General features: G+C 36.2%; 1 protein-coding gene across 3 annotated transcripts in view; it reads left to right on the plus strand.

The window, feature by feature from the left end:
• TOPBP1 (DNA topoisomerase II binding protein 1) overlaps positions 1 to 24215 on the plus strand; it is a 54319-nt gene that overhangs the window by 22278 nt on the left and 7826 nt on the right. For all 3 annotated transcript variants that reach the window (XM_032488218.1, XM_032488217.1, XM_032488219.1), the window contains 12 exons: positions 1091 to 1377; positions 7635 to 7808; positions 7899 to 8008; positions 11327 to 11450; positions 12051 to 12197; positions 12312 to 12414; positions 13715 to 13907; positions 15726 to 15946; positions 16804 to 16973; positions 17207 to 17318; positions 19839 to 20002; positions 20773 to 20910. In XM_032488218.1, coding sequence (XP_032344109.1) covers positions 1091 to 1377; positions 7635 to 7808; positions 7899 to 8008; positions 11327 to 11450; positions 12051 to 12197; positions 12312 to 12414; positions 13715 to 13907; positions 15726 to 15946; positions 16804 to 16973; positions 17207 to 17318; positions 19839 to 20002; positions 20773 to 20910 — 1943 coding nt within the window. The remainder of the gene's footprint in view (positions 1 to 1090; positions 1378 to 7634; positions 7809 to 7898; positions 8009 to 11326; positions 11451 to 12050; positions 12198 to 12311; positions 12415 to 13714; positions 13908 to 15725; positions 15947 to 16803; positions 16974 to 17206; positions 17319 to 19838; positions 20003 to 20772; positions 20911 to 24215) is intronic.

A 24215-nucleotide genomic window follows, 5' to 3' on the forward strand; every position in this document is an offset into this window, starting at 1 on the left:
AAATGTTTAATTTGTATCCGTACTCTTGAGTGTAGGCACTACCTGAAAGCTAGAGGATACAAAATAATATAGGAGCATCCTAGGGTCTCAGTGTTTGACGTCTAAAGATGTGAGCTTAGATCCCATTAACTGTTCCTTCTGTGGCTCCCACTGACACACTGTGTAATTAAAGTGCTCTCTAGTCCTCATCTTTGGACTTTTGTATGTTTTCTCTTGTCCACCTCAAGCTTGCCTGTTCCTCCTTATCTTTCAGTTCTCAGCTTTGATGTCACTTTCCCTGGAAAGATTGTCTTGACTCACCAAGTATGGCTTTTGTCTTGCCATGACACCCTGTCCCTTTTATAGCTCTTATCCTAATGTTATCAATCTAGTTTACGTTCATGTTTCCATGTTCAGCCACATGCTCTGAAAAGGTGAAGAGTGTGAGTGTCTTGTGCATTATAGATTTCCATTGCCTGGCATTGGGCTTGTCATGGGGCACCTGTCTAATAAGTGTTTCTGTTAAGTGTTGAAAAAAAGGTGGGAGTCAGGGTGGGAGGACACAGTAGCCCCTCTTGTAAGATGATGGCATCCCTGGGCACACTTCAGGGACAAGTCAATAGCTTGGGAACAGCTATCAGAGCTATCATTACTTTTACCTAGACAAACTGGAAATTTTACAACTGAGGCAAAGTAATGTTTATAGGTCATATTAAAAATTCATTAAGGAATCTCCAGAAGCTTGACTGTAGTTGTTAACTCTGAGTATATGTAATTGGAATTTTCTTTTTACTCTGCTGTTGACTAACATGACATTTATTTATATAATTTGGGGCAAATTTTGAGGTTTATTGAGAATATTTCAAGTTGAAATAAGTTGAAACAGGAAATCTAATTTCATTAATCAGTTCAGTTATATGCTTGTCTAACTCAACGTATATTTTAATGTATCATCCAGTTTGTTTCTTGGAAAGTCGATTTAAAGTGTACTTGAGAAGTCACATGAAAATTAACAATAAGATATAAAAATATTACTTCTCATGTGCCTCTTTAGAGACAGAAAGATGGCATTAGTGGCTCACATTTGTTTCTTTTCCTTTTAAATCTCTAGAGCAAGGTTTGGAAACTGAAACAACAAAAGGGGTGAATCTAAATCCAGATACTCCAGAGCATCCTGTCACCCACCTGGAAACTCACAGAAAAACAGCTGTTACACCTTTAGATATGAACCGCTTTCAGAGTAAAGCTTTCCATGCTGTGATTTCACAGCACTCTGGACAGGCTTCAGTCTCCCCTGCAGTGGGACAGCCACTTCAGAAGGAGCCCTCATTACATCTGGATACACCATCAAAATTTCTGTCCAAGGACAAACTCTTTAAGCCTTCCTTTGATGTGAAGGTAAGGTTTATAGAGAATGGTCCTGGAGTTAACAATTTTATAGTTTATACAGTTAAAGCACCGAATTCTCCATCGTCTCTAAAGTTTGTAGTAGTAACTTTTCCAGAGGTGTTAGTGAGTAGATTCGTAGTGTTGGGTCCCAGTGTATACCCAGGTTTGAGGTAACAGCTAGAGAGGTATATGGTGTGAAATCAGTACATCTGGGTTCAAATCCTAGATCTCTCATTAACAGTATGACTCACAGATCATTTAACATATCTGAACATCAGTTCCTTTTGTATGAGGATAATATCACTTACTCTGAAAACTTACAGGCTTATCATAAGAATCCAATGAAATGGTGTGATGAAATAATTCATAAACTACAAAATAATATAAATACATTGCTACTTATGCTTTGATTCTAGGAGTACACCCAGTGCTCTCTTTCTGAAAATGTCCTATTATCACTTTGCTTTTCTATCATTTCCTTTAAAAAGATGAGTTAAGTGTGCAGCTTTCTTTGATCTCCTGAGCCCTGGAGTATGGCTCCCTTTCTGAAAAATTCTTTAACAAATCCAGGACTAATTCAGCCTTTTCAGATGGTTTCCTTTTATTCCCCCAAAATAATTTTCTTCATTGTTCCTTTAGTAGCTTTTGGCCTTTCAAGTGGCTGTTCAAACCATTATCTATGATTTTTTATCCATGAACCTTTGCAAAATTATTGTAACATTCATCTGTTGAGGTCTTTTGCTCATAGAGCTTAATGATTTTTACTAGTATGTTTTGGAGCAGACTTTAAAAAGTTTACAGGCTGTTCATCTTCAGAAAATAAATATACATTGATACTTGGGACAATTTTCTCCAAGCTAATCTTTGAAGAAATTTCTACTGAAGTAACATTTTGTGTGACTAACACTGTTCATTATGCCTTAAGAGATAGAGGAAACCACTGGTGGGAACTGGGATCTAGAATCAGGCCTCTGCTTTGCCTCTTGCAGGCTTTTAAGGCAAGTCCACCTGTTTGGGTTTCATTACCCCATCTGTAAAATCATGGCGCATATCTAGATGGTGTCTGAGGTCTCATAGCTCACAGACTCTTTGAAAAGTAAATGAAATAACATTAGGAGGCAAGAAGGTGGTGGGAATATTTTCAGTGATTGAGACCATTCTTTAGAGACCTTGCAGTGGAAAGCTCATGGTTCTGAAGTGGTCTCAGTGAAGATATAAAACATGTTTAAATGTATCATTGTTTAGAGTCACAGTTTAATTAGCAGTATTTCTCTCTCTTTCTCTTTTCTTGGGAGGATGATATATAAAATAATACTTCATCTTATTATAATCAGTGAGTATTCAAATTGATGTAATATGGTATATTGAATTTTTCTTCTGAAAACAAAAGGGCCATGAGTCCATATCGGTCACAAAATTGAATGTATATTGGGCCTCACAATAAAAAAACACCCTTTATTTAAACTTAACTTTTAATTGACTCACATCAGAAAAGTACAACAAATGTGCTGCTAAATAAAACATTAGTGTTAACAGTTGGGAAGCCACAGTACATGTTTGGAAAGGGATCATTGCCAATGTTGTAGAACCTTCCTCATGCCCTTACCTGTCACCCCTTCCTCCCCAAAGGTGACACTCCTGACTTCTAACACTAGCTTTATTATGCTTGTTTTTCAAATAGCTAGAATCATATATTCTTTTGAGTCTATTTTTGTTCGACCTTCATTTGGAAGAGTTGTCCGTGTTGCTGCCTGTAACTATAGTTCACTGATTCTATTACTATATAATAATCCATTGTGTGGATATAATGCAGTTTACATATCTGGTTTACCATTGGCGGGCACTTAGGTGGTTGCTATTTTGCTCTTACAAGCATAAGATCCATGCTGTGCAACTGTGAACATTCTTGTGCATGTCTCTTGGAATATGTGTGCATGCCTTTCTTTTTGGTATATACCTAGAAGTGAAATTGCTGGGTCAGTAGAGACTGACGAGCTGTCCAAATGGTTGTACCAGGTTATACTCCCACCAGCAGTGTATTGAGCCCCCAGTTGCCTCATCCTTGCCAAAGAGGTATTATAACTTTTAAAAAAATATTTTACTTGGACATAATTTCTGACTTAGAAAAAGTTGCAAAATAAAAATAGTACAACGAATACTCATATACCCTTTACTCAGCTATGTAGAGTTTTCATTAATTTCCAGGTGGAAGGACTTTGTTTCATTTTAATTTCTAGTTTTATTGCATTGTGATCAGTGTTTGTAATAATTCTACTTCACAGAACTTACTGATCTTGTCTTCATACCCTGATATATGATCAATTTTTGAGAACATTCCTTGATTTTTGAGATTCCTGGAGAAGAAGGTATATTCTCTATCAGGCTTTTCTCTATCTAAACAAAAGATCTGGCTGATTATGTTAGTTAGATCTTTTATATTCTCTTCCTGCTTTTTGTTCATTTAACCCTTCTTATACTAACAGGTATTTTCAAGTTTCCTAATATTGCTATGTTTTATTTCTCCTTGAATCTCCTGTGGTTTTTGTTTTCAAAAGATACTTACTGTGTTACTTAGGGCACAGATATTCGTAACTGTTATGTAAATTGGAATGTATCTTTTGTCTCATTTAATGCTTTTTGGCTTGAAGTCTACTTTGGTATCAGGATTTAAGTCCCTACTCTCTCATTGTTTTCAGTTATCTGTGCATTTCTTTATTTTTAGCCTTTTCAGATTGCTGTGTTTTAAGTGGGTCTCCTTTATACAGTGTAGAGATGGGTTTTGCTTTCTGAGCCATTTTGAAATTTTTTCTTTAAATTAGGCAAGTTTAACCCATTCACATTTAATATGACTTATATTTGGTCTCAGTTCTGGCACATGTTATGTTGTAATTGCTATGTGATTATGTTTTATATATGTTTATTATGTTTCTTCATTTATTGTGTTTTCTTTGTTTTGGGTTTTGTTTTTCCTTTTAGTATTTAGGAAAGGGTTTGTTTGTTTATTTTAGTCTCATGGTTACCTTTGTATTAATATTTCTTATAGTGTCCTTAATCCCCCTTCCTCTTTTAACCTTTTATTTGTCAGTTTAAATTATGTCTTGACCCCTACTTACTGTTTCTATCATGGTCAGTAATCTTACTCTGTGTCCCCCTTTTCTCTCTTCCACTATTTTTAATTGCATTTTTCTACTTTGTCAGAAAATAAAATGTTTATATATTCTTCAACCCCTGGACCTCACCCTTATTTTAATCTTAACTCTGCATTTAAAGGTACGAAATGCTCGCTGTCTGTCCTTTGTGGAGCTTCCCTGTCATCTTCTGGTAGGATGAAATTTATCCTCTAGTAGTTTCCTCAGGAAGGGCTTATGTGTACAGGGGTTTATGAGTTCTGCTCATTTAAGACTTTTACTAAGGCCTTGATTCTTCAGCAGATTGTTTGAATGTACTTTTCTTGGTTTGTGTTTTTTCCCTTGAGTCTCCTGAAAATGCTTCTCTGCTGCTGCCTTGCTTTCATGTGTATTATTTTTGAAAATTCTCAGGCTAGTCTAGTTATGTTATCTGTAAGTTATTTCATCTTTCTTGCTTGAAGGCTATCTGGATTTTTTTTTTTAATCTTTGAAGTTTAATTGTTTTACAAGGGTATGTCTAGTTATTGATCATTCTCCATCGGTTTTCCCTAGTATTTGGTGAATTCTTAAATGTTTAAGAATTTGGATCCTTCTTCAAAATTTTTGATCTGAGAGATTAGAGGAATGGAGCTGCCAGTCAACTGAACTGAACAGAATGCGTTGGGGCCTAAAGTTCAAGAATTCATATTTTGGACACATGAAGTTTGAGATGTCTGCTAGACATCCAGGTTCTTTTGTCATTTAGGCAGTTACACATAAACCCTGAAGTTTGAGGAATGGTCTGGGCAAGAGAAAGAAATTTGGAGATCTGAGTTTGTTGATAATATTTAAAGCCATATGAAAAGAGATGCCAAGAGAGCAGGAGAAGAAGACAGAAGTGGTCCAAGGAACACCCTGAGGGGCTCACATTTGGAGCCTTAAAAGCCAAGTTAAGAAAGTATTCGAGGAAGGAGTGGTTAACTGTGTCATATGCTGCTGAAAGATCAAGAAAGGTGAAAACAGAGAATTGACCACTGGAGTTTGCATTGTGGAGGTGACTGTTGATCTTAACTATAAGGATTATGATGACATTGTTGAGGTGGAAGCCAGTGTGGGTTCATATGGGAATGTAAGAAGAGTTCCAGACATTGAATATAAACAATGCCTTTGAGGAGTCTTACTATAAAGGGGAACCAAGAAATGGGATGGTAGCTGTAGGGCAAAGTAGAGTCAAAGGAGGCTGTTTCATTTTTAAGGTGGAAGAAGTAACTGTATGCCGATGGGACTAATCCAGTAGAGATCCACTTGATGATGCAGATGAGGGGGAAGAATTGGTGAGAGGGGTTGGGAGCTAGTGTTTCAATGGAGGAAAGAAGCAGGAGGGAAGCAGTGTTCACGGCACAGATGCTGAAGGTGGGTAGACGTGGTTTAGGAGTACATGAAGAATCCTTTTAAATGCTACAGAGAAATTAAAAAAAACTTTAGCAAATTCCTTAATTACCATGTTCTTGCCAAAAAAAGATTAAATATCATAAAGATCTAGAAAGGTAGTATAGATTCTGTTAACAATGCAAGCAGAAATGGTATATGAAATCTGAGAAGAATAATTGAGGGTAGGCACTAGCCCTGCTAATTATTGAAACATCTCCTAAAGCTGCAGTAATTGAAGCAGTGTGTTGTTATCACATGAATAATCAAATCAGTGCACAAGATTACACCCCATTCTTCTATATATATAGAAGAAGTGTCATATGATAAAGATGGCATTCAAATCAGACAGCTGGGTAGCCATCTGAGAAAAGTTAGGATGCAACCTCACACCTTACTCAGAATGAGTTTCAGAGGATCAGGTATTTAAATACAAGAAATGAAGGCATAAAAATTCTAGAACAGGCCATGAGAAAGTGAATTTGTTTTTGAAAAATTCCAGTGAGAGGAAAGCCTTTCTAACTATAACATAATACCAAAAGAAATAAAAGATCCATATGAATTTGACAGCATAAAAAAAGTCTTTACATTTGACTATGCAGATTTTATAAATGTGCAGTGAAAGTATTTGTTTAAAAAAACTTCTCCATGGCAAAAATTTGACAAAATGGGAACAAATGTGTATATATCACAGTGGTGATAGATACATAAAAATTTATACAAATGTATTTATGAAAGTGGATATTAAAAAAAGACTAATAACCGATTGTGAAAATGGGTGAAAGGATAGGAAGAGATAGCTGTCACAAAAAAGTTAAATAGAAATATACATACGTAAAGATGTTTAATTTCATTCAGTTTAAGAGGATGGAAAATTAAAGCAAGGAGATAATTTTTTTAACCCATCAAGTTGGCAAAAAAAAAATCTGGTTACTCACTGTTCTGTCAAGCATGTTGGGGAACACTGATGCCTTACTCATGAGAATATCAATGTTGGTATACGTTTTGCTTAAATAGTTACTTTTGCTGTTGCCTGTGCAGAGCATCATTATACTGGCAAAAGACTGTTAATTTGAATATTCATCAGTTGAGCACTGGTTAAATACCTTCTGCTGCACAGAATACATGGGATACTATGCAGGCGGAAAGAGAATGAGCACAGGTCCCTGGACAGCAGTGGCCCCCACTCTTAGGGGGTTCTGGGTGGCTTGGAAATAGGAATATATTTTGTGCCTTTGAAGATTTGTCACAATTCGCAGCTCAGTCTGACTATTGAACCTTCCTTATAGTTGATGTCTTGCTTATATCCAGCCTTGCTTACTTTTTTCCTTCTGTGTTTTTCGTTTGCTTATTTGTTTTTTTTGTTGTTGTTGTTGTTATTTATTTTAACTGCAACTTCAACTCTTAAGATGAGACAAATGTAAGCACTGCTGAATATGTAAGCTTGGTAGTCTCTGAACCAGTTTGCTGGACAGTATGAAATTTTTTTTCTTCTTTGTGTATAGGTACAGATAATATTTCATTCCTTTTGTTGTTTGGGGGAAGGCCAGAGGAGGATAAAGCTATAATCCAGTTAACTGAGGATTATCCCCCGTCTCCCTTCACCTCTCCTTTTTGTCTTTCCTTATCTATTTACCTCTCTCTCTTCCCTTCTCTCCCCTCTTCTTCTTTCTCTCCTTTCACCTTCTTATCTCTCTCTCTCTCTCTCCCTCTCCCCCTCCAAACACACAGGATGCACTTGCAGCCTTGGAAACTCCAGGAGGTGCCAGCCAGCAGAAGAGGAAACTGAGTACACCGCTCTCAGAAGTCATTGTCAGAAACCTGAAACTTGCTTTGGCAAATAGTTCTCGAAATGCTGTCGCTCTTTCTGCCAGCCCTCAGCTGAAGGATGCCCAATCAGAGAAGGTAGAATTAGATCTCTTATTAAAAGGGAGTTTTAGATAAAACATTTAAACCTATAATGGTTGATCTGTTTCTTTTCTTTTCCACGGGCAGGAAGAAGCTCCGAAGCCCCTTCACAAGGTGATTGTGTGTGTGAGTAAGAAACTCAGTAAGAAGCAGAGTGAACTAAATGCGATTGCAGCCTCTCTAGGAGCTGACTACAGGTATTTGCACATTTTCCTCTTTGGTGGTGATATGGCCTAAATTTATAGGGAAACCTTAAGCTGTTGTGAGGATCTACAAAGAAACTATTTTGGCTTTCACTATGTCATATTATCTACAAAATCTCTCCAATTGACTTTTAATTGACTACGTCCTTTTAAAATACTCTCTCCCATGTCAATTCACTCTTATATGTGTATTTTTAGGGTATATTTAACAAATATATGAGACCCTATTTTGTGCCACTAAAAATCCTTGTCTTTAGCGAGTTTACAGTCTAGTAATACATTTGGGTCTGAGAGTAAGCATGTTTTTAACCTTAGTGATTTTCAAATTAGAGCCCTTCTGTGAATAGTACTAAGTCCTGCAGCACTCCTGAATTTAAATGGTCTTTTTTGAGGATGTTTTAAATTCTGTCATTTTTACTACATTGGAAGCATATATTCTCAGAGCCGCTGTCATTCTGACAGCCAAGCCAGAGCTGGGTCTCTAGCACAAATGGCGTCAGTATCAGGCATTGAGAGACGCTTGCCTATTCCAGCCAATCCTGAGCTGACTGTACTTTTCCATTGTCTGTGGTGCTAGCCTTCTTGATCACTTGTTTTCAGCCATTCATACATAGCATAGTGATTGGTCTTATAAGAAACAGTTGGAGCAATATGATTAGCTTCATCATAATTCAGTTATCTTTCTGTATGCTAAAGAAATTAGATTAGGAGAATATAAAAATAAAATATATCTGTGACAATTATAAGCATCTTAGTATTTAATTCATCTGTTGTAGAAGAGTGAAGCTTTCTTACTTTAAACTATGATCTGTATTTATGTATTATTCTATAACATTATCTATAATTATATTACATAATTACCTAATGTTATATTTATATTACTTATTACCAGTTGCTAAGCAATTAGTATTAGCCAAGCATTATCTCATTTCATTCTCACAATAGCCGTATGAGGGTACACATATTTGTCAAAGTTGAATGCTTCCTTGGATATTGTTTTTCTATGTGGATTTGATGTGAGACTTAAAAGAAAAATATAAGACTTGTGTTTTTATAAGATTTAAAATGCCAGTCCTCTCAGGATAAAAATAAAATACGTTGCTGAAATTCCTAAGTAGGGTTTAACTGGCCAATTGCATTAGAGTTTGTATTAAATGTATTCCTGAAGTGGATTTCCGAGACTTGGTAATGAACGAGAGAGAACTCTTTTAATATGTAAAGGTTTCAGTATTTCTGCACTCATGGGGTAGTCAGTTCTCAAGTGAGGATGTCCCAGGTGTTCTCTTCCATAAGCTAGGACCAGAACGTCCTTTTAAAGAGATCATCTGATGCTGTCTCCTGCCTTCAACATCTAGACAAGATCTTCTCAACATATCAAAGCAGCATTCCATTTCTATTGCAAATATTTATATGACATTTTTTCTATTAAAACGGATTTCATAAATATAACTTACCTACTTTTATCATTAAAAAAATAAAAGTAGAAGGCACATAATAATAGAATGTATATTTAGTATGTAAATGTGTGTGCCTGACAACAGTAGAGGAAAACAGAGTATTTATATTTTTGCATTCATATGTAAGATCACTTCAGATGCTACAACTATGAGGCTGAAACAGATATGGAGACTCAGATACCACGAGCAGCATTTCTGTTTGTAATATGATTTTACCAAGAGTTCTTCACATTTGGCAAAGTTTCAAAGTAAGCAGAGTAGTCTTACATCGATTACTCAGTACTTGAATGTCTGGTATATTAGTGTATATTAAAACTGCAAAACTTATAAACTGTCTTTATATGTAAAACAGGTTCTAGACTCATCTAATTATAAACAACTTTTTTTTTCACCTGTGAGAATTTCTTTTGGAACATAGGAAAATCATGTAGGGATATTTGTATGTATGACTGTTGCCCAGAATTTCTAGCAGCCCTAGACATTACAGAATGCTAATAGCACCCCCAAAATACAAACACAATCACACCACAGATTTCCAAAGTAGTTCCTGAAAGCACTGATCTGTACCAAGGATTGGGCAGATAAGTTTTATTAGAACACAGTCATGCCTGTTTTCATATTGTCTATGGCTGCTTGCATACAGCAGGACGAGAGTGGAATAGTTGTGAAAGGAATTGTGCTGCAAAGCCTTTTAAGAAAAAATTTGCCAACTCCTGATCTGTCTACATCTAATATTGACAACCATTCATAGTCTGTCCTTGAAAGACCTCTGAGGACTAAATCGCATAGTTCCTGTATTCATAGTGGAGTTGAATAGTAGTAAACTACAATGATTCAGGCAAAAAATATTCCTCTATTTTTCTGAATTACCTTGATACTTTATTTAAGTTTTATTGTTTTACCTCACAGGAGAAGTAGAAACAATTATTAGAAAGACTAACAATTCAGTTAGCAAGGGATTTTTCACTACTGCTTTTAAGGGTACACAGGCAATAGGAAAGAGAAATGTTTATAATTTAGGAGGAAAAGTCCTCTTAAATATTCCTCCTTATTTGTTTAACTTGGCTATTTAAAAAGTTCAGAGATGTTTCTTATTTAGGAAATGGAAAGTATGTTGTATCCATAAAGAGAAATGTCTATTTATTTTGATTATATTTAGAAATACAATTTTTATTTTCTCCTTTGTTTTTACTTGATCTTTTGAAGGATGACACATCTTGCTTTTTTTAGATTATTTTCCTAGGTCAAGGGAATATTAAATGGGAAGAAATCAGGAGCACAATATAATAGCTAAGAGTGTGGGTCTTGAAGTCAAAACTGACTTCACTACCGCTTAACTCACTGAATATCCTCGAACATGTTGCTTTAACCATGTCCTTCAGTTTTCTTATCTGTTAAATGGATAAAATAATACCAGTGCTTTAGGATTGTTGTGAGGAATGGATGAAATAATCATGTGTAAAGTACATAGTCTATTATGGGGCACAGAGCAAATGTACAGTGAACAGTGACAGCCGACAGCTGGTAGGCAGAGTGGGTGCGTTGCCATTTCATTAATTTGAAATACATTTATTGTTACCATAAAGTGATACGACAAAAGAGAAAACTGAAACAGTTCAGAATAGAATACAGAAGAAAGTAATATTTTAAAGAATATCCTTCTAAACATCTCCTAGTGTTTATATACCTAGAGATATATGTATAAAATTTGACAGTGAAATTGGAGCCTGTCATGTAATGTTTTTGCTTACTGTGGTTCTTAAAAGTTTTGTGAAGGTCACAGTAGACAGTAATAGTGATCTTAAACTAACGTAGATACTTCAGTTATTCAATTTTTTGTATTTGGTTGTTTCAGGTGGAGTTTTGATGAGACAGTGACTCATTTCATTTATCAAGGGCGACCAAATGACACCAATCGAGAATATAAATCTGTAAAAGAAAGAGGGATACATGTTGTTTCAGAGCACTGGCTTTTAGAAGTAAGCAGTACTTTTTTCCCTCCTGTCCATGTTAACTGAAAATGTATACAAACAGTATTTCAAGTCACAAACCCATTTCTCTATATGTAAACAAGTTTGATAACCTTAGTTAAATTGCACATTTCATTTCTTTGGCATCCAAAATGTAAGATCTTTAATCCTTAAATGCATAAAGAGTCTTTAACGGGTGCTCTTTCTGATTCTCCAGTTCTTTTCACTAATTAAAAATGATATGAAAGAATACTTTATAATAATTTGGGGAGAATTAGTTTAGCATGCCAATGCAGTTTAGAAATGTTTTTCTTCTTTCCTTTTCTTTTCTTTCTGAATATTCCCTGGAGTGTGATTGATATGTTGGCAAAAGCATAGAAATAGAATTAGATTTTATACTTTAGTGGCCAGGACACTGAAAAATGAAGACAGTTTAATTGTTATTTGTATGATGGACTTTTTAAGTGGCAGGTGCTTTTCAAAGCTTTAATTTTGTGAACTTTTGCCACCTTAGAACATAACGTATTGGTTTTCTTTATCCTACTTAACATCGTTTGTTCGCTAAGATTTTTTTTCAGTCCTGTTTTAAAGCACACCATTGTATTGCAGTGTGCCCAAGAGTATAAACATCTTCCTGAATCTCTTTATCCACATACTTATAACCCCAAAATGAGCTTGGATATCAGTGCAGTGCAAGATGGCAGAGTCTGTAATAATCGACTGCTCTCAGCTGACTCAACAACAAAGGACGATGAGGTAGATACTGTGGATGGCACGTTCACCCCCGCTTTAAGCTGAATGTGTTATATATTGCTGTGAAACCTTATACCAGGCTTGGTTTGAGAAATTCTCATTTTTCTCCTTCAATAGCCAGATGATTTGCCTTTAGAAGAAAATGATGTAGACAGTATGACCACCAATAATAAAGAATCAGCAACATCAAATGGATATGGAAGGAATGAATGTAAAGGAGGTAAAATATTTTGAATTACCCCCCCCAAATTTTTTATAAATACCTGTCTTTCATATAGAATGCTTCCTTTGTATCAGATGGAAGAGTAAACTTATTTTTTATGTTGCTAAATACAATTAAAGCATATATTTAAGGGTTGAATTAAGGTTCCAGTTATTTAAGTAATACTTGGCAAAGCTTTAAGTGATTTAAGTGTGAAACTTGAAATTTGTGGAACCAGGTGTTTTGCAGAGTTAGTGTGATACAGCCCTAGTCTGTTAAAGTAGGCGGGGTTGGCAGTTCTTTTCAAAAATTTGTTCTTTGGTTCAGTTCTTTCCAATAGTTTTCAGAAAGTTTTATTGCATGTACAGTATATTTTAACATAAGTTCACATGGTTTTAAAGATATGGAAGGAGGTGTGAAGAGTTTCTCCCACCCTTCTGATATTATTTTCCTATGGGTCCTTCTAGAGCTGTTTTATGCATACACAGTCATCAACATATATGTTTTCCCCTTCTCCACTTTTTAAAAAATACATAGGTGGTGGATTACTATATATGCTGTTTTATACTTGATCTTGATCTTTTTATTTAACAATTCAACTCGTGGAGTGTCATATTAGTATATAAGGAGCTTCTTCAGTCTTCTCCCCTTTTTTGGCCACTGTGTGGTACTCACAGTATGAATGGTCCCCTTCATTTACCCAGTCCCTTGTTGATGGGCGTGTGGGTTATTTCTAATTTTTTACTGTTATGAAGAGTGCTGCAATGTGTAATCTTATACCTATCAGTGTCCTCTTTTTAATGGATTAATATTTTCTAATTTCCTTATTTTTCCTGCCCTAGCAGAGCTCTCCCTATCTTGACTTACCTATTTAGTTAGTCCCACTCTGTTCATTCCAAAAATGTTCATTTAGTACCTTCTTCAGTTTTTAGTCTATAGGGAAACCAAAGATAAATATGTTGTGGTCTGTAGTTTTGAGGACCGTAGGGGGAAATCACATACATAAAACGACTGTAATGTACCTCACGGTGTAAGACAGAACATGATAAGGTGAAAAGCAGGCAGGGAACTCTACAAAAGTTTGATGACTGCAGGTCTTAGCCGAGCGTCTTCGAAGCTGTGCAGTCCTCATAGGGAGGGCTGCCTTCACGTTCTGCAGTTTTTGTAGTCTTAGTACGTTACTGTAGCCTACAGCAAGTATTCAGTGAATGTCAAGTTAATAAATCTGTGTTCAGCCAAATCTACACAAAGTAGTTAATGTGAATGAGTGTGACAAAAAGGAAGAACATACCTTGATTGGTGTGTTTTTGTTTGCAAGCTCTGACACAGACCTTGGAGATGAGAGAGAACTTCCAAAAGCAGCTGCAGGAGATAATGTCTGCAACGTCAATAGTGAAACCCCAAGGGCAGAGGGCTTCGCTTTCAAGAAGTGGTTGTAACAGTGCCTCTTCAACCCCTGACAGCACGCGCTCTGCCCGCAGCGGACGAAGCCGAGTCCTGGAGGCACTGAGGTATGCGCCGGTCACTGGTGGCGGAACAGTTTTTCCTCCTTCCCTCCCTTGTTCCAGGCAGTTGTAGAATTCTTACTTGGGGACAGGGAGCAGAGGTTTGTTCCATATGAAACACCTGCTTCCAGTGAGGCATGATTAATACATTTTACTACCTCCCCTGAGAAAGAAATGATTTTAAGATCCAGTTTGCCTTGTTTGAAGTGGATTCCGTGGACAGTCCTGTGTTCTTAGTATTAAATAATATTAATAATAAATACATAATATATAAAAATTCAAGCAGTTCTTTCTTATTGGAACTACATGCATTTTGTATTCTCTTTACAAATGTATCTTCTAGGAAAAGTGATTACAGATCTTGGTGTGCTGTGACTTAACTAAGTTCAGTAGCATAACTTCATTTTTTTTTTTTTTTTTGAGTGAAGGTAGATTTATTCAGAGAGATACATTGAAAGGCAAGAGAAAGGCCATGAGGTGTGGGTTGGGTGCTCAGATTAAAAGTAAGTACACCCTCCATAGACAGAATGTGGGCCGTCCCCGAAGAGGGAGAGAGAGGGGCGATCAACTTCATCCTTTATTTCATAGAAAAATCTCTGATTGTGTGATGAGTGTTATACTACTTATATCTTGAACTGATTAATTGAACTATGCATTTATCTTACTTTAACTCTGTCTTTCATGAGGCCAGTTCTTTATCTGAATACTGAGCAAAAACGGCTTTTTGTTTAATATTCTTCAGATCATGTTTTATCATTAGAGAGAGCCTAAATCTTGTACAAAGTCAGAGTAAGTAAATATTCTCTGAGAGTATTTAGGCTGTCTTCCTTGTATTTGAGGCAAATGAACTCCGGGAATATCATCAGATTTGGCAGATTATTTTTACTAAGAATCCATTGTGTATATACATGGAAATACTCAGTACATACATTGAAGGAAAGTACTTGGGGTTATCTTTACTTCCCAGTGGAGTTGTTAAAGTTACACCATAAAACACACTTCACTCTAGCTCACTATTGGACTCTGGGAGGTTTGATTACCAGTAGCCACAAGGACCTTCTTTTAAGGCAGCCTGTAAACATTGTGCTTCCTGTGTACTTATGGTTATTTCAAGTGGTAAGTATACAACTACTGACTGGTAAACAAAGTCACTAGGTTTCCGAACATTACTATGTTTCCCTAACCCTATATGGTTAAGAGAAATACCCCCCTTTTTTTAAATTGAAATGTAGTTGAGTTACAGTATTGTGATAGTTTCTGGTGTACAGCAAAGTGATTCAGTTATACATATGTATATTCTTTTTCCTACTCTTTATCATTATAGGTTATTGCAGGGTACTGAATGTAGTTCCCTGTTCTGTACACTAGGACATTGTTGTTCATCTATTTTATATACATCACTATTATATATAACAGTGTGTAAATCTGTTAATCCCAAGCTCCTAATTTATCCCTCCCCCACTTTTCACCTTTGGTGACTGTAAGTTTAAGAGCAATCCTCTTTTTAAACTCAGCAGTCATTCCACAATTTTTAAAAATTTTTCTTGACAGTAAACTTTCCCCTTTGAAATTTTAAATATTTGGACATTTAGTCAAAATACGTGTTTTATTTTCTAAGTAAAACAGGTAAGTTTCTGGGAGAAACATTTTAAAAAGAAAAAATTTCCCAAGCTTTATTTATTCAATAAATGTTTTCAAGTGTTTATTGTGTGCTAGACGGGAGGCATGTAAAAGTGCACCACTAATTTACAGTCGAGCTTAGGGAATTTACAAGTGTGGATTTTACTATGGCTGTTTGTTAAAACTGTCACTTTCATTTCTTAGGCAGTCTCGTCAGACAGTACCTGATGTCAACACAGAGCCCTCCCAAAATGAACAGATCATTTGGGACGACCCTACAGCCAGGGAGGAGAGAGCAAGGCTCGCCAGCAATTTGCAGTGGCCTAGTTGTCCCACACAGTACTCTGAGCTTCAGGTTGACGTCAAACAGTTGGAGGATTCTCCTTTCCAGGAGCCTTTACATGATTCAAAAATTGCTGAACAGGGTAATGAGAAAGAAATCTACTTACTTGTTTGTATTAAGTACATGTTGACCTCTTAAACAGATAAGCATCTTGTGATCTCTGAATTGTACATACAAACGAAAAACTTCAAAATCAGATGTTTCTGATTTAATTTAAACTTTTAAAAGTCAGAAAAATAATTATAAATTGAGGTAATTTATCAGTAAATTGAAAAAAGGTATTTCATTCTTAAATTTGGAGATCGAGATTAGGAATTTTTTTTCCCAGACCTTTTCCAGTCTTTTTTGCATTTGTGTAGTTAATGCTTAGTTTTTCTCCCAGTCACCTTGTTTTCATTTTAAGTCTTCTTCTAAATTTCACCCAACACATACCTACATTTGTTCATTGAATTTGTATGAGTTTCTCTGAATTCCCTGTTTTTTCTTTCCTTGGGCTTTACCTTGAAAGCAGAATGCTTCCTATCTTTCATCTTTTTGGTCATCTCTCCCCTACCTCCCTTCTCTTTCACATCCCATGATTTTTCCTCTACACTAGATATATGGATTTATCTCTGCTTTTGGCTTTCTCCAAGTGTGGAATTGCTCTCATTTTTAAAATTTAGGTTACATTTTACCAGTGAAAGCTTGGTATTTAAAGAAACGGCTAGAGAAGCCCATGGGTAACACCATTTTCCCTTTTAAAGCTAATCAATTGCACTTATTTATAAGCTCTAGAAATAGGCTACTTCCTTTGCATGTTCTTTTTACATTCCAGAATTTATGTTTAACTGTATCTTGGCTAAGACAGATGAGAATATTTCCCAGAATTTGTTCCTAGTCATATTTGGGTAACATCACACAGCAGCATTTTTTTTTTTTTTTTTTTTTTTTTGCCCTCAGCTGTCTGTGATCCTGGAAACGCGTGTGTGACTGAAGAAGCCGCAAAACGTCCGATCGCTGAAGAAGTGGAAACTCCCATGAAAGACAGCCACTTGATCCCTACACCGCAGGCTCCCAGCATTGCCTTCCCTCTGGCCAACCCGCCTGTGGCTCCACACCCTAGAGAAGAGGTTTGTTTATCCTCAGTATGGTGATAAGGCTTTTGGATATTGCTGTTTTGCTGTGTTCAGAATTTGTTGATGATATCAAGGATTCATCAAATGTTGAAAGCTACATTTCTTTGTACTCTCTTGTTATTTCTGTATTTGATAACTCAGAAGACTAAAATGTCAATATAAAAGAATTGTATACCTGATAACTTTTTTTACGTTAATTTTTTCTAAAATAAACTCTTCCATTCCAGATTATAACGATAGAGGAGACCAATGAAGACTTAAAAAAACAGTACACATTTCAGCTGTCATCTCTGAATCCTCAAGAACGTATCGATTATTGTCATCTGATTGAAAAACTAGGTACAAGTATTTTCCTTAGGTCAAAAATGTCCCATATATTAACCTTATTTGGAAGTCAGATGTGGCTGATATTGATATCATTTGTAAGCTGTAGAAATTGAGATTAAAAAGACAGGTAACTTGTCTAAGGCTGTACATTGAGTCAGCACTGGAACTTTGATTTTATAAAGCTCTAATCTAAATCTAAAGTCACTGGGTCATGGGATTTAAAGCTTTAGATTGAAACCAACTATTATGATTTGAGAATCTCTTGTGCTGCTTTGAGCATTTGTTCATTGTTGAAACCTCGGACAAAATTAATGAAATTACACACTTACAATATAATTAAAACCACATTTTAATGAAGTTGAAGGGACAGTGATATCCGGAGAGGAGCTCCCTTTTGTGTGATAGTCTTACTCCACCAGTTGTCAGGCTCTCCGTCGGACACCATTCTGGAAGCCACTCCGAGCAGCACTGTCCAGTAGAAATGGAATATGAGCCACATATGTCACTGGAAGCTTTCTAGTAGCTACCTGTTTAAAAGTAAAAAGAAACAAGTGAAATTAATTTTAAACATATTTTATGTAACCTAGTATATGCAAAATATATTCAGCATGTAATTTGCATAAAATATGTGAGAGAGTGAGATATTTTACCTTTTTTTCCTGCTGAGTCTTTGAAATCTGGGATCTATTTTACCCTTCTAGCATATCTCAGTTTGGACTGGCTATGCTTCAGGTGTTAGGTAGCCATACGTGGCTAAAGGCTACTGTATTGGACAGAGCAGCCCTATAGAGTTAAGAACATCATAGGAAGAGAACTTAATGTGATAGCTTTATACATAGAAAACATTAAGAAATAATGGTTTTTTATAATAGTGGCCCTGAGTCATCAAGAAAGATTTAGTATCATTTAGTGCTACCCTTTTAAGTATGTGGAGAACCATGATATACTTTTTTTTTTTAGGTTTCTATTAGATACAGTTGTACTCTTGATAAGCTATGTTTCATGGAAACTTTACTCACATAGAACACTTTATGTTGGAGCTATAAGTTAGAATTGCTAAGCTTTACCTAGAGCTCACCAAAATGGAATGCTTTCGCATGTCTGTCTCCTACAGTTTGTTCCATCTCTGTAAACTGTTGGCAAGAGTAGTAGCAACTAACGGAGACTTATCTAGAGGAGGACAGAGTGCAGAGGCAGATGGGTACAGACTGCTGGAACTGGGAGTCTGTGACTAGAGGGTTTTTGATACTAGAATGCAAAGAAACCCTTCATTGTATAAATGAAGCAACTATCGCCAGCTGCCCAACTGCTGTACATAAATAAATCCATTATGTTGTCTGGATCACAGTATAAATTTGTTACATAGAATTAGATATTGATATTAATAATGGAATTTTTACCTTCTTGTCCTTTCGTCACTGTGATCCTGGGTGAGTTACTCTACCTACGTCCTCATGTGTAAATTGCAGATAATAACAGTAACATACCTTCATAGAGTTGTGAGGATTAAATGAGTTAATAATCTGGAGCACTTTCTTTAGTCCCTGGCATATTTGCAGTAAGTGCTCAGAAAGTCTTGGCTGCTATTATCATCAGAGACCTCTGTAAAGCATGAGATCCAATGTTTTGTTGAAATCTTAGGAAGCCCTTAATACAGCTCTGTCTAACCAGTAATCAGGTTAACCTCTAAAGTATAAACCAAAAGCCATGCTTTACATAAGCTTATATTTCCTTATGCCTTCTTTCCTCAAAGTCAGACTTCATACATACATATCTGAGAGGAGGGTTCAGCTCCCACCTGCTCCTTCATCTCTGTTTACCTAGTGTGTGTTTTGCTCCCGAGTGTCTGTGTTGATCTACTGACCTTATTTCCACTCACAAAAAATCTCTTTTGCTTTTAGCTGTAGATACTTCCTTTTGACCTCCATCTCCCTGGTTATATATATTCAGTGCTTGAAATTCGCTAAGGTAGTTGAGAGAGACTTAACAGGTGTAATGACCAACTGCAGTTTGTGGCCTTTGTAGTCTATTTCTTTTTATATCTTAATTGTAACAAACCAATTGCAGAGAAGCAGGAAAGTGAAGATTTACTATTGAGATAGGAAGGAATTTTTGTTACCTATAATAGATCTGATAATGGCATTATAGCTGTATAAGAAAATTTCCATATATTTTAGAGATGCATACTGAATACATAGGAGTAGAGTCAGATGATGTCTTATATTTGCTTTAAAATGGTTAAGCAGGAAAGGGGGTTAGATTCAAGTAAAGATGGCAAAACTTTGATAATTTTAGAACCTAGGTAGCCAGTGTATGGAGATTCATTTTACTGTTTTATCTACTTTTGTGTTTTAAATTTTCATAATAAACATTATGTTATTAAAAAAATTTGTAAAGAAAATAATTGTCAGTCAAGGGTTTTGGGGTTTTGGGGGGCATTTTGTTTATAAGTAATTTCTATGAATAGTTGAGATACATTTTTCTGAGGAAAAATTTAAGAATCAATAAAGTACCAATTTTTCTCTAATTAAGGTGGATTAGTGATTGAGAAGCAGTGCTTTGATCCCAGCTGTACACACATTGTTGTGGGACATCCGCTTCGAAACGAGAAGTATTTAGGCTCAGTGGCAGCTGGGAAATGGGTGCTTCATCGCTCCTACCTTGAAGCATGCAGGACTGCTGGGCGCTTCGTGCCGGTGTGTATTCAAATTAATGTGAAGGGTGATTTTTCTTTAAAAGTAAACATCTTAATAATTGGTTCCAGTACATATAGTGACTGTTCATGTAATTGAAATAACCAGATATGACCAATTAAATTATACTAATTTTATAAGGTTCCTGTTAACAGTTAAAGCAGAAAAATTTGAGGATCATAGATGCAGATTCTTAGTTATATCAGTTTTATTTACTATAATTTGAATGGATTTTTTTTAATTGAAATAACATTAGAAAATTTCAGGATTATCTCATAAGCTTTTATCTTTATTGCCAATCCGTAAAATACTAACTAGTGACTTGAAATATTTTGGTTCCTAACTAACTTTCACAGTAATATCTATCATGTAGTTTTTGAAGTTTTCAATCAAGATCCCTTAGGGATCTCTTCTATAGACAGGTAATCAAGCTGTTAATATAGATCTCCTCTGACACCAGGTCCTTCTGTGAAGTTCATCTTGCAGTAGGTGAAGCCTAATGATCTTAAATATTACCAGTTGCTAAGATGTAGTTAAATGTGTTTCTTAGAAAAGTATGCAATAATTTTCTGATTTCTAATTAAAACCAATGTACTTGACTCTTACATGAAGCCAAATTAATCTACATTTCCTCCATGCTCATAAACTGATACTTACTCAGTAGTCTTTTTATTTATAGGAATTGAATGTGTAGCTTTTATAACTCTCATAGATTGTGGCCTCCTTCAGGATATATTGTAGGAACTCAAAAGTTTGTTGGGCTACTTCTGTAGGAAGAAGACTATGAATGGGGAAGTAGTTCCATACTTGATGTTTTGACTGGAATCAGCGCACAGCAACGAAAACTAGCACTTGCGGCAATGAGATGGAGGAAGAAAATCCAGCAAAGACACGAGTCAGGCATTGTCGAGGTATTAATGCATATAATTATGTAGGTAGTGTGAATGGTATTCAGTGTCATGACTATTCCAGGTTGTAAATTTTTTTTTATAAATAAAACTGAAAAATAGCTATATTTTCTTATTTTAAAGGCAATTTGTTTTCATTACAGCAAAATCAGAAAATGAAACATAAAAACAAATCAAACAGAACAAAACAGCCTCCCTTAGAGCATCATTAATTACTGTGACCATCTCCATGTATGTTTTTCCAAACTTGCATCGTCTGTCTGTGTAGCTAGCTATCAAACAAAATGGGATCATTACCACATTATTTTGTAACCTGTTTTTTTAAACTAAATTACGAACATCTTTCCATGTCCATAAGCATACCCCCACACTAGCATTTTTAATGTTTAAGGAATATTTTCTAAGCAAGACATTATTCCAGGTGCTGCAGTTTATATACGAAAATGGGCAAGATCATCTCTGCCCTCATGTGGATAACAATTTTTTTCCCTTTGTAACATTTAGGTCATTTCCATATTTTTGCTTTTACAAACAATGATGTGATGGATCTCCTTGTAGTTAAATCTTTGTATACACTCATAATTTTTGAATGATCGCATTGGTTACTCTGTTTGTCCCTCTGGGTTTATTCCACATCCTTCTTGGCCTTGCTCTGTGGCCCACATCACTGGGCTCACTTATACCTTCTGGTGATGGGAAGCACTAGCAGGACGTTGGAGTGGGGCAGTAGAGGGAGATGGATGATGTATTCTGACTGCCACCCTCCCTCCTTGTGGATTTTCATTAGCTGCATTCTTGTATTGATGATGGCTTTTGTGTGTGGGCACCCCTCCCAGAACTCAGTTCTCAGCTCACCCCATGATACTGCGCCATTCCTTGTTGGTTTACCTTAACCTTGTCTTGGAGCATTCTTCATTAAACCCTTCTCACTTACCCCAGGAGAGTAGGCTGTAGGGGTGAAAATTTTCCCTCATTCCCTTCTAGGTTCTTTGGCCGATCTAAGAATCAAATTGACATATGACAGATTAACAGGAGAAAAACAAAACTTAATTTTGTTAAAGGGAGCACCATAAAAAAAAAATGAGATCCAAGGGTAAGTTGGGCAGATGAGGCTTACATCTCATCCTGAGCTAGGAATGGGATAGGAGCTTGAGGCTTCAGAGGGCAGAAGGCTGATTCACAGGATGATAAGAGCAGATGTTTGGTAATTAGATGTTTGCCCTGCCATACAGATGGGTCTTTCACATAAAAAGCTGTCTCTGGTAGCCGTGCTCTTTCTAGGCCAGGTCCCCTATCTGAATTCTTATAGGTAGTCAAGGGAGAGGTAAAAGTTTTTCTTGAATCTGCTGGGCCTTTTTTTTTTTTTTTTTCCTGTTTTTCCACTATATGTTCATGCATTTATTTTATAAAATTCCCCAGTTTCTAGGCATTATCTCATTTTTTCTTTTATTTTGCTCTTGAATCAGCAGTTAGTTACTGGAATTCCTTAAAACTCTCAGTTTTATGAAGGTATCTTCCTGCTTTGCTTTTCTTGAACCTCTTCTCTCCTTTTCCACATCTTGGATGGAGTCAAGCAGAGGTTGATTCCTGGTTTCAGGAAAGAGTGGGCCAACAAGACCAGTGAGGATGGGGAAGGCTCCATAGATGATCCAGGGCAGGTGGGGAGAATACATCATTAGGATCATGATGATGGGAGATAGGACTGCCCCAATATTAGCAGCAATTCCCAGGATTCCTGTAGTTGTTACCCCATAGAAAAGAAGGATATTTAGTCATTTGTGGCCCTTCACTCCAAAAATCAGAATTTTATCATTGGCATAAACATTTCCCTGCATTAAAAACAACAAAATACCTAGAAATAAACTTAACCAAGGAGGTTACCTATACTCTGAAAACTGTAAAACATTGATGAAGGAAATTGAAGATGATACAAAGAAATGGAAAGATTTCTTGTGCTTTTGGATTGGAAGAATCAACAGTATCAAAATGGCCGTACTACCCAAAGCAATCCACAGATCCAGTGCAACCCCAGTCAAAATACTCATGACAATTTTCACGGAGCTAGAACAAGCAATTCCAAAATTTATATGGAACCATAGAAGACATCAAGTTGCCAAAACAATCTTTTGTGGGTTTTTTTTTTCTTTTTTCTTTTTTCTTTATGTTCTCTTTTCTTGTGGTTTGATGACTAGAGAAGTTCCTTTAACATTTGTTATAAAGCAGGTTTGGTGGTACTGAATTTTTTTAGCTTTTGTTTATCTGTGAAGCGTTAGATTTTTCCATCAAATCTGAATGAGAGCCTTCCTGGCTAGAATATTCTTGGTTGTAAGTTTTGCCCTTTTATCACTTTAAATATATCTTGCCACTCCCTTCCAGCCTCTAGAGTTTCTACTGAAAAATCAGCTGATAACCTAATGGGAGTTCCCTTGTATGTTATTTGTTGCTTTTCTCTTGCTGATTTTAATATTTTCTCCTTATCCTTAATTTTTGTCAGTTTGATTACTGTGAGCCTTGGTGTGTTCCCCTGTTTAGTTGATCCTGTGTAGAACTCTCTGTGCTTCCTGGACTTGGGTAACCATTTCCTTTCCCAGGTTGGAGACGTTTTCGGTTATCTTTTCAAAAATTTTCTCAGGTCCTTTCTCTTTCCTCTTTCTGGGACCCCTATAATGCAAATATTACTGCTTCATGTTGTCCCAGAGTTCTCTTAAACTATCCTCATTTCTTTAACCTTTTTTCTTTTTTTCTGTTCTGCAATAGTATTTCCTCTAATCTAGCTCACTGATCCATTCTTATGCCTCATTTAATCTATTCTTGGTTCCTTCTAGTGTATTTTTCATTTCAGTTTTATTCTTCAACACTGTTTGGGTATTCTTTATATTTTCCAGCTCTTTGCTAAAAACTTCACTCTGTGCGTCTGTATTTCTCTTGAGTTCTCTGAACATCTTTGCCATCATTACTTTAAACTCTTTCTCAGATAAATTGCCTATCTCCTCATCATTTATTTCTTCTGGATTTTATCTTGTGCCTTGGCCTGGGAGATACTCCTCTGAGGCCTCATATTGTCTGTCTTTCTATTTGTATTTTTAGGTTGGTTAGTTACGTTTCTTGACCTTGGAGAGGTGGCTCTCTGTGGGAGGGGTCCTATGCGTCCCATCAGTACACTCCTCTCTTGTCACCCAAGGGCCAGGGTCCAGCTGGTCCCAGTGTAGAGTCTGGCCTGTGTTTGTGGATTCCTTCCACAGGCTTTGGGATTGTTGCTTTCTTATTTCTGGTATCTGCCCCTTGTGGGTGAGGCTGGACTAGAGGCT

Source organism: Camelus ferus, chromosome 1, assembly GCF_009834535.1.
Source record: "Camelus ferus isolate YT-003-E chromosome 1, BCGSAC_Cfer_1.0, whole genome shotgun sequence".
Classification (NCBI taxonomy): Eukaryota; Metazoa; Chordata; class Mammalia; order Artiodactyla; family Camelidae; genus Camelus; species Camelus ferus.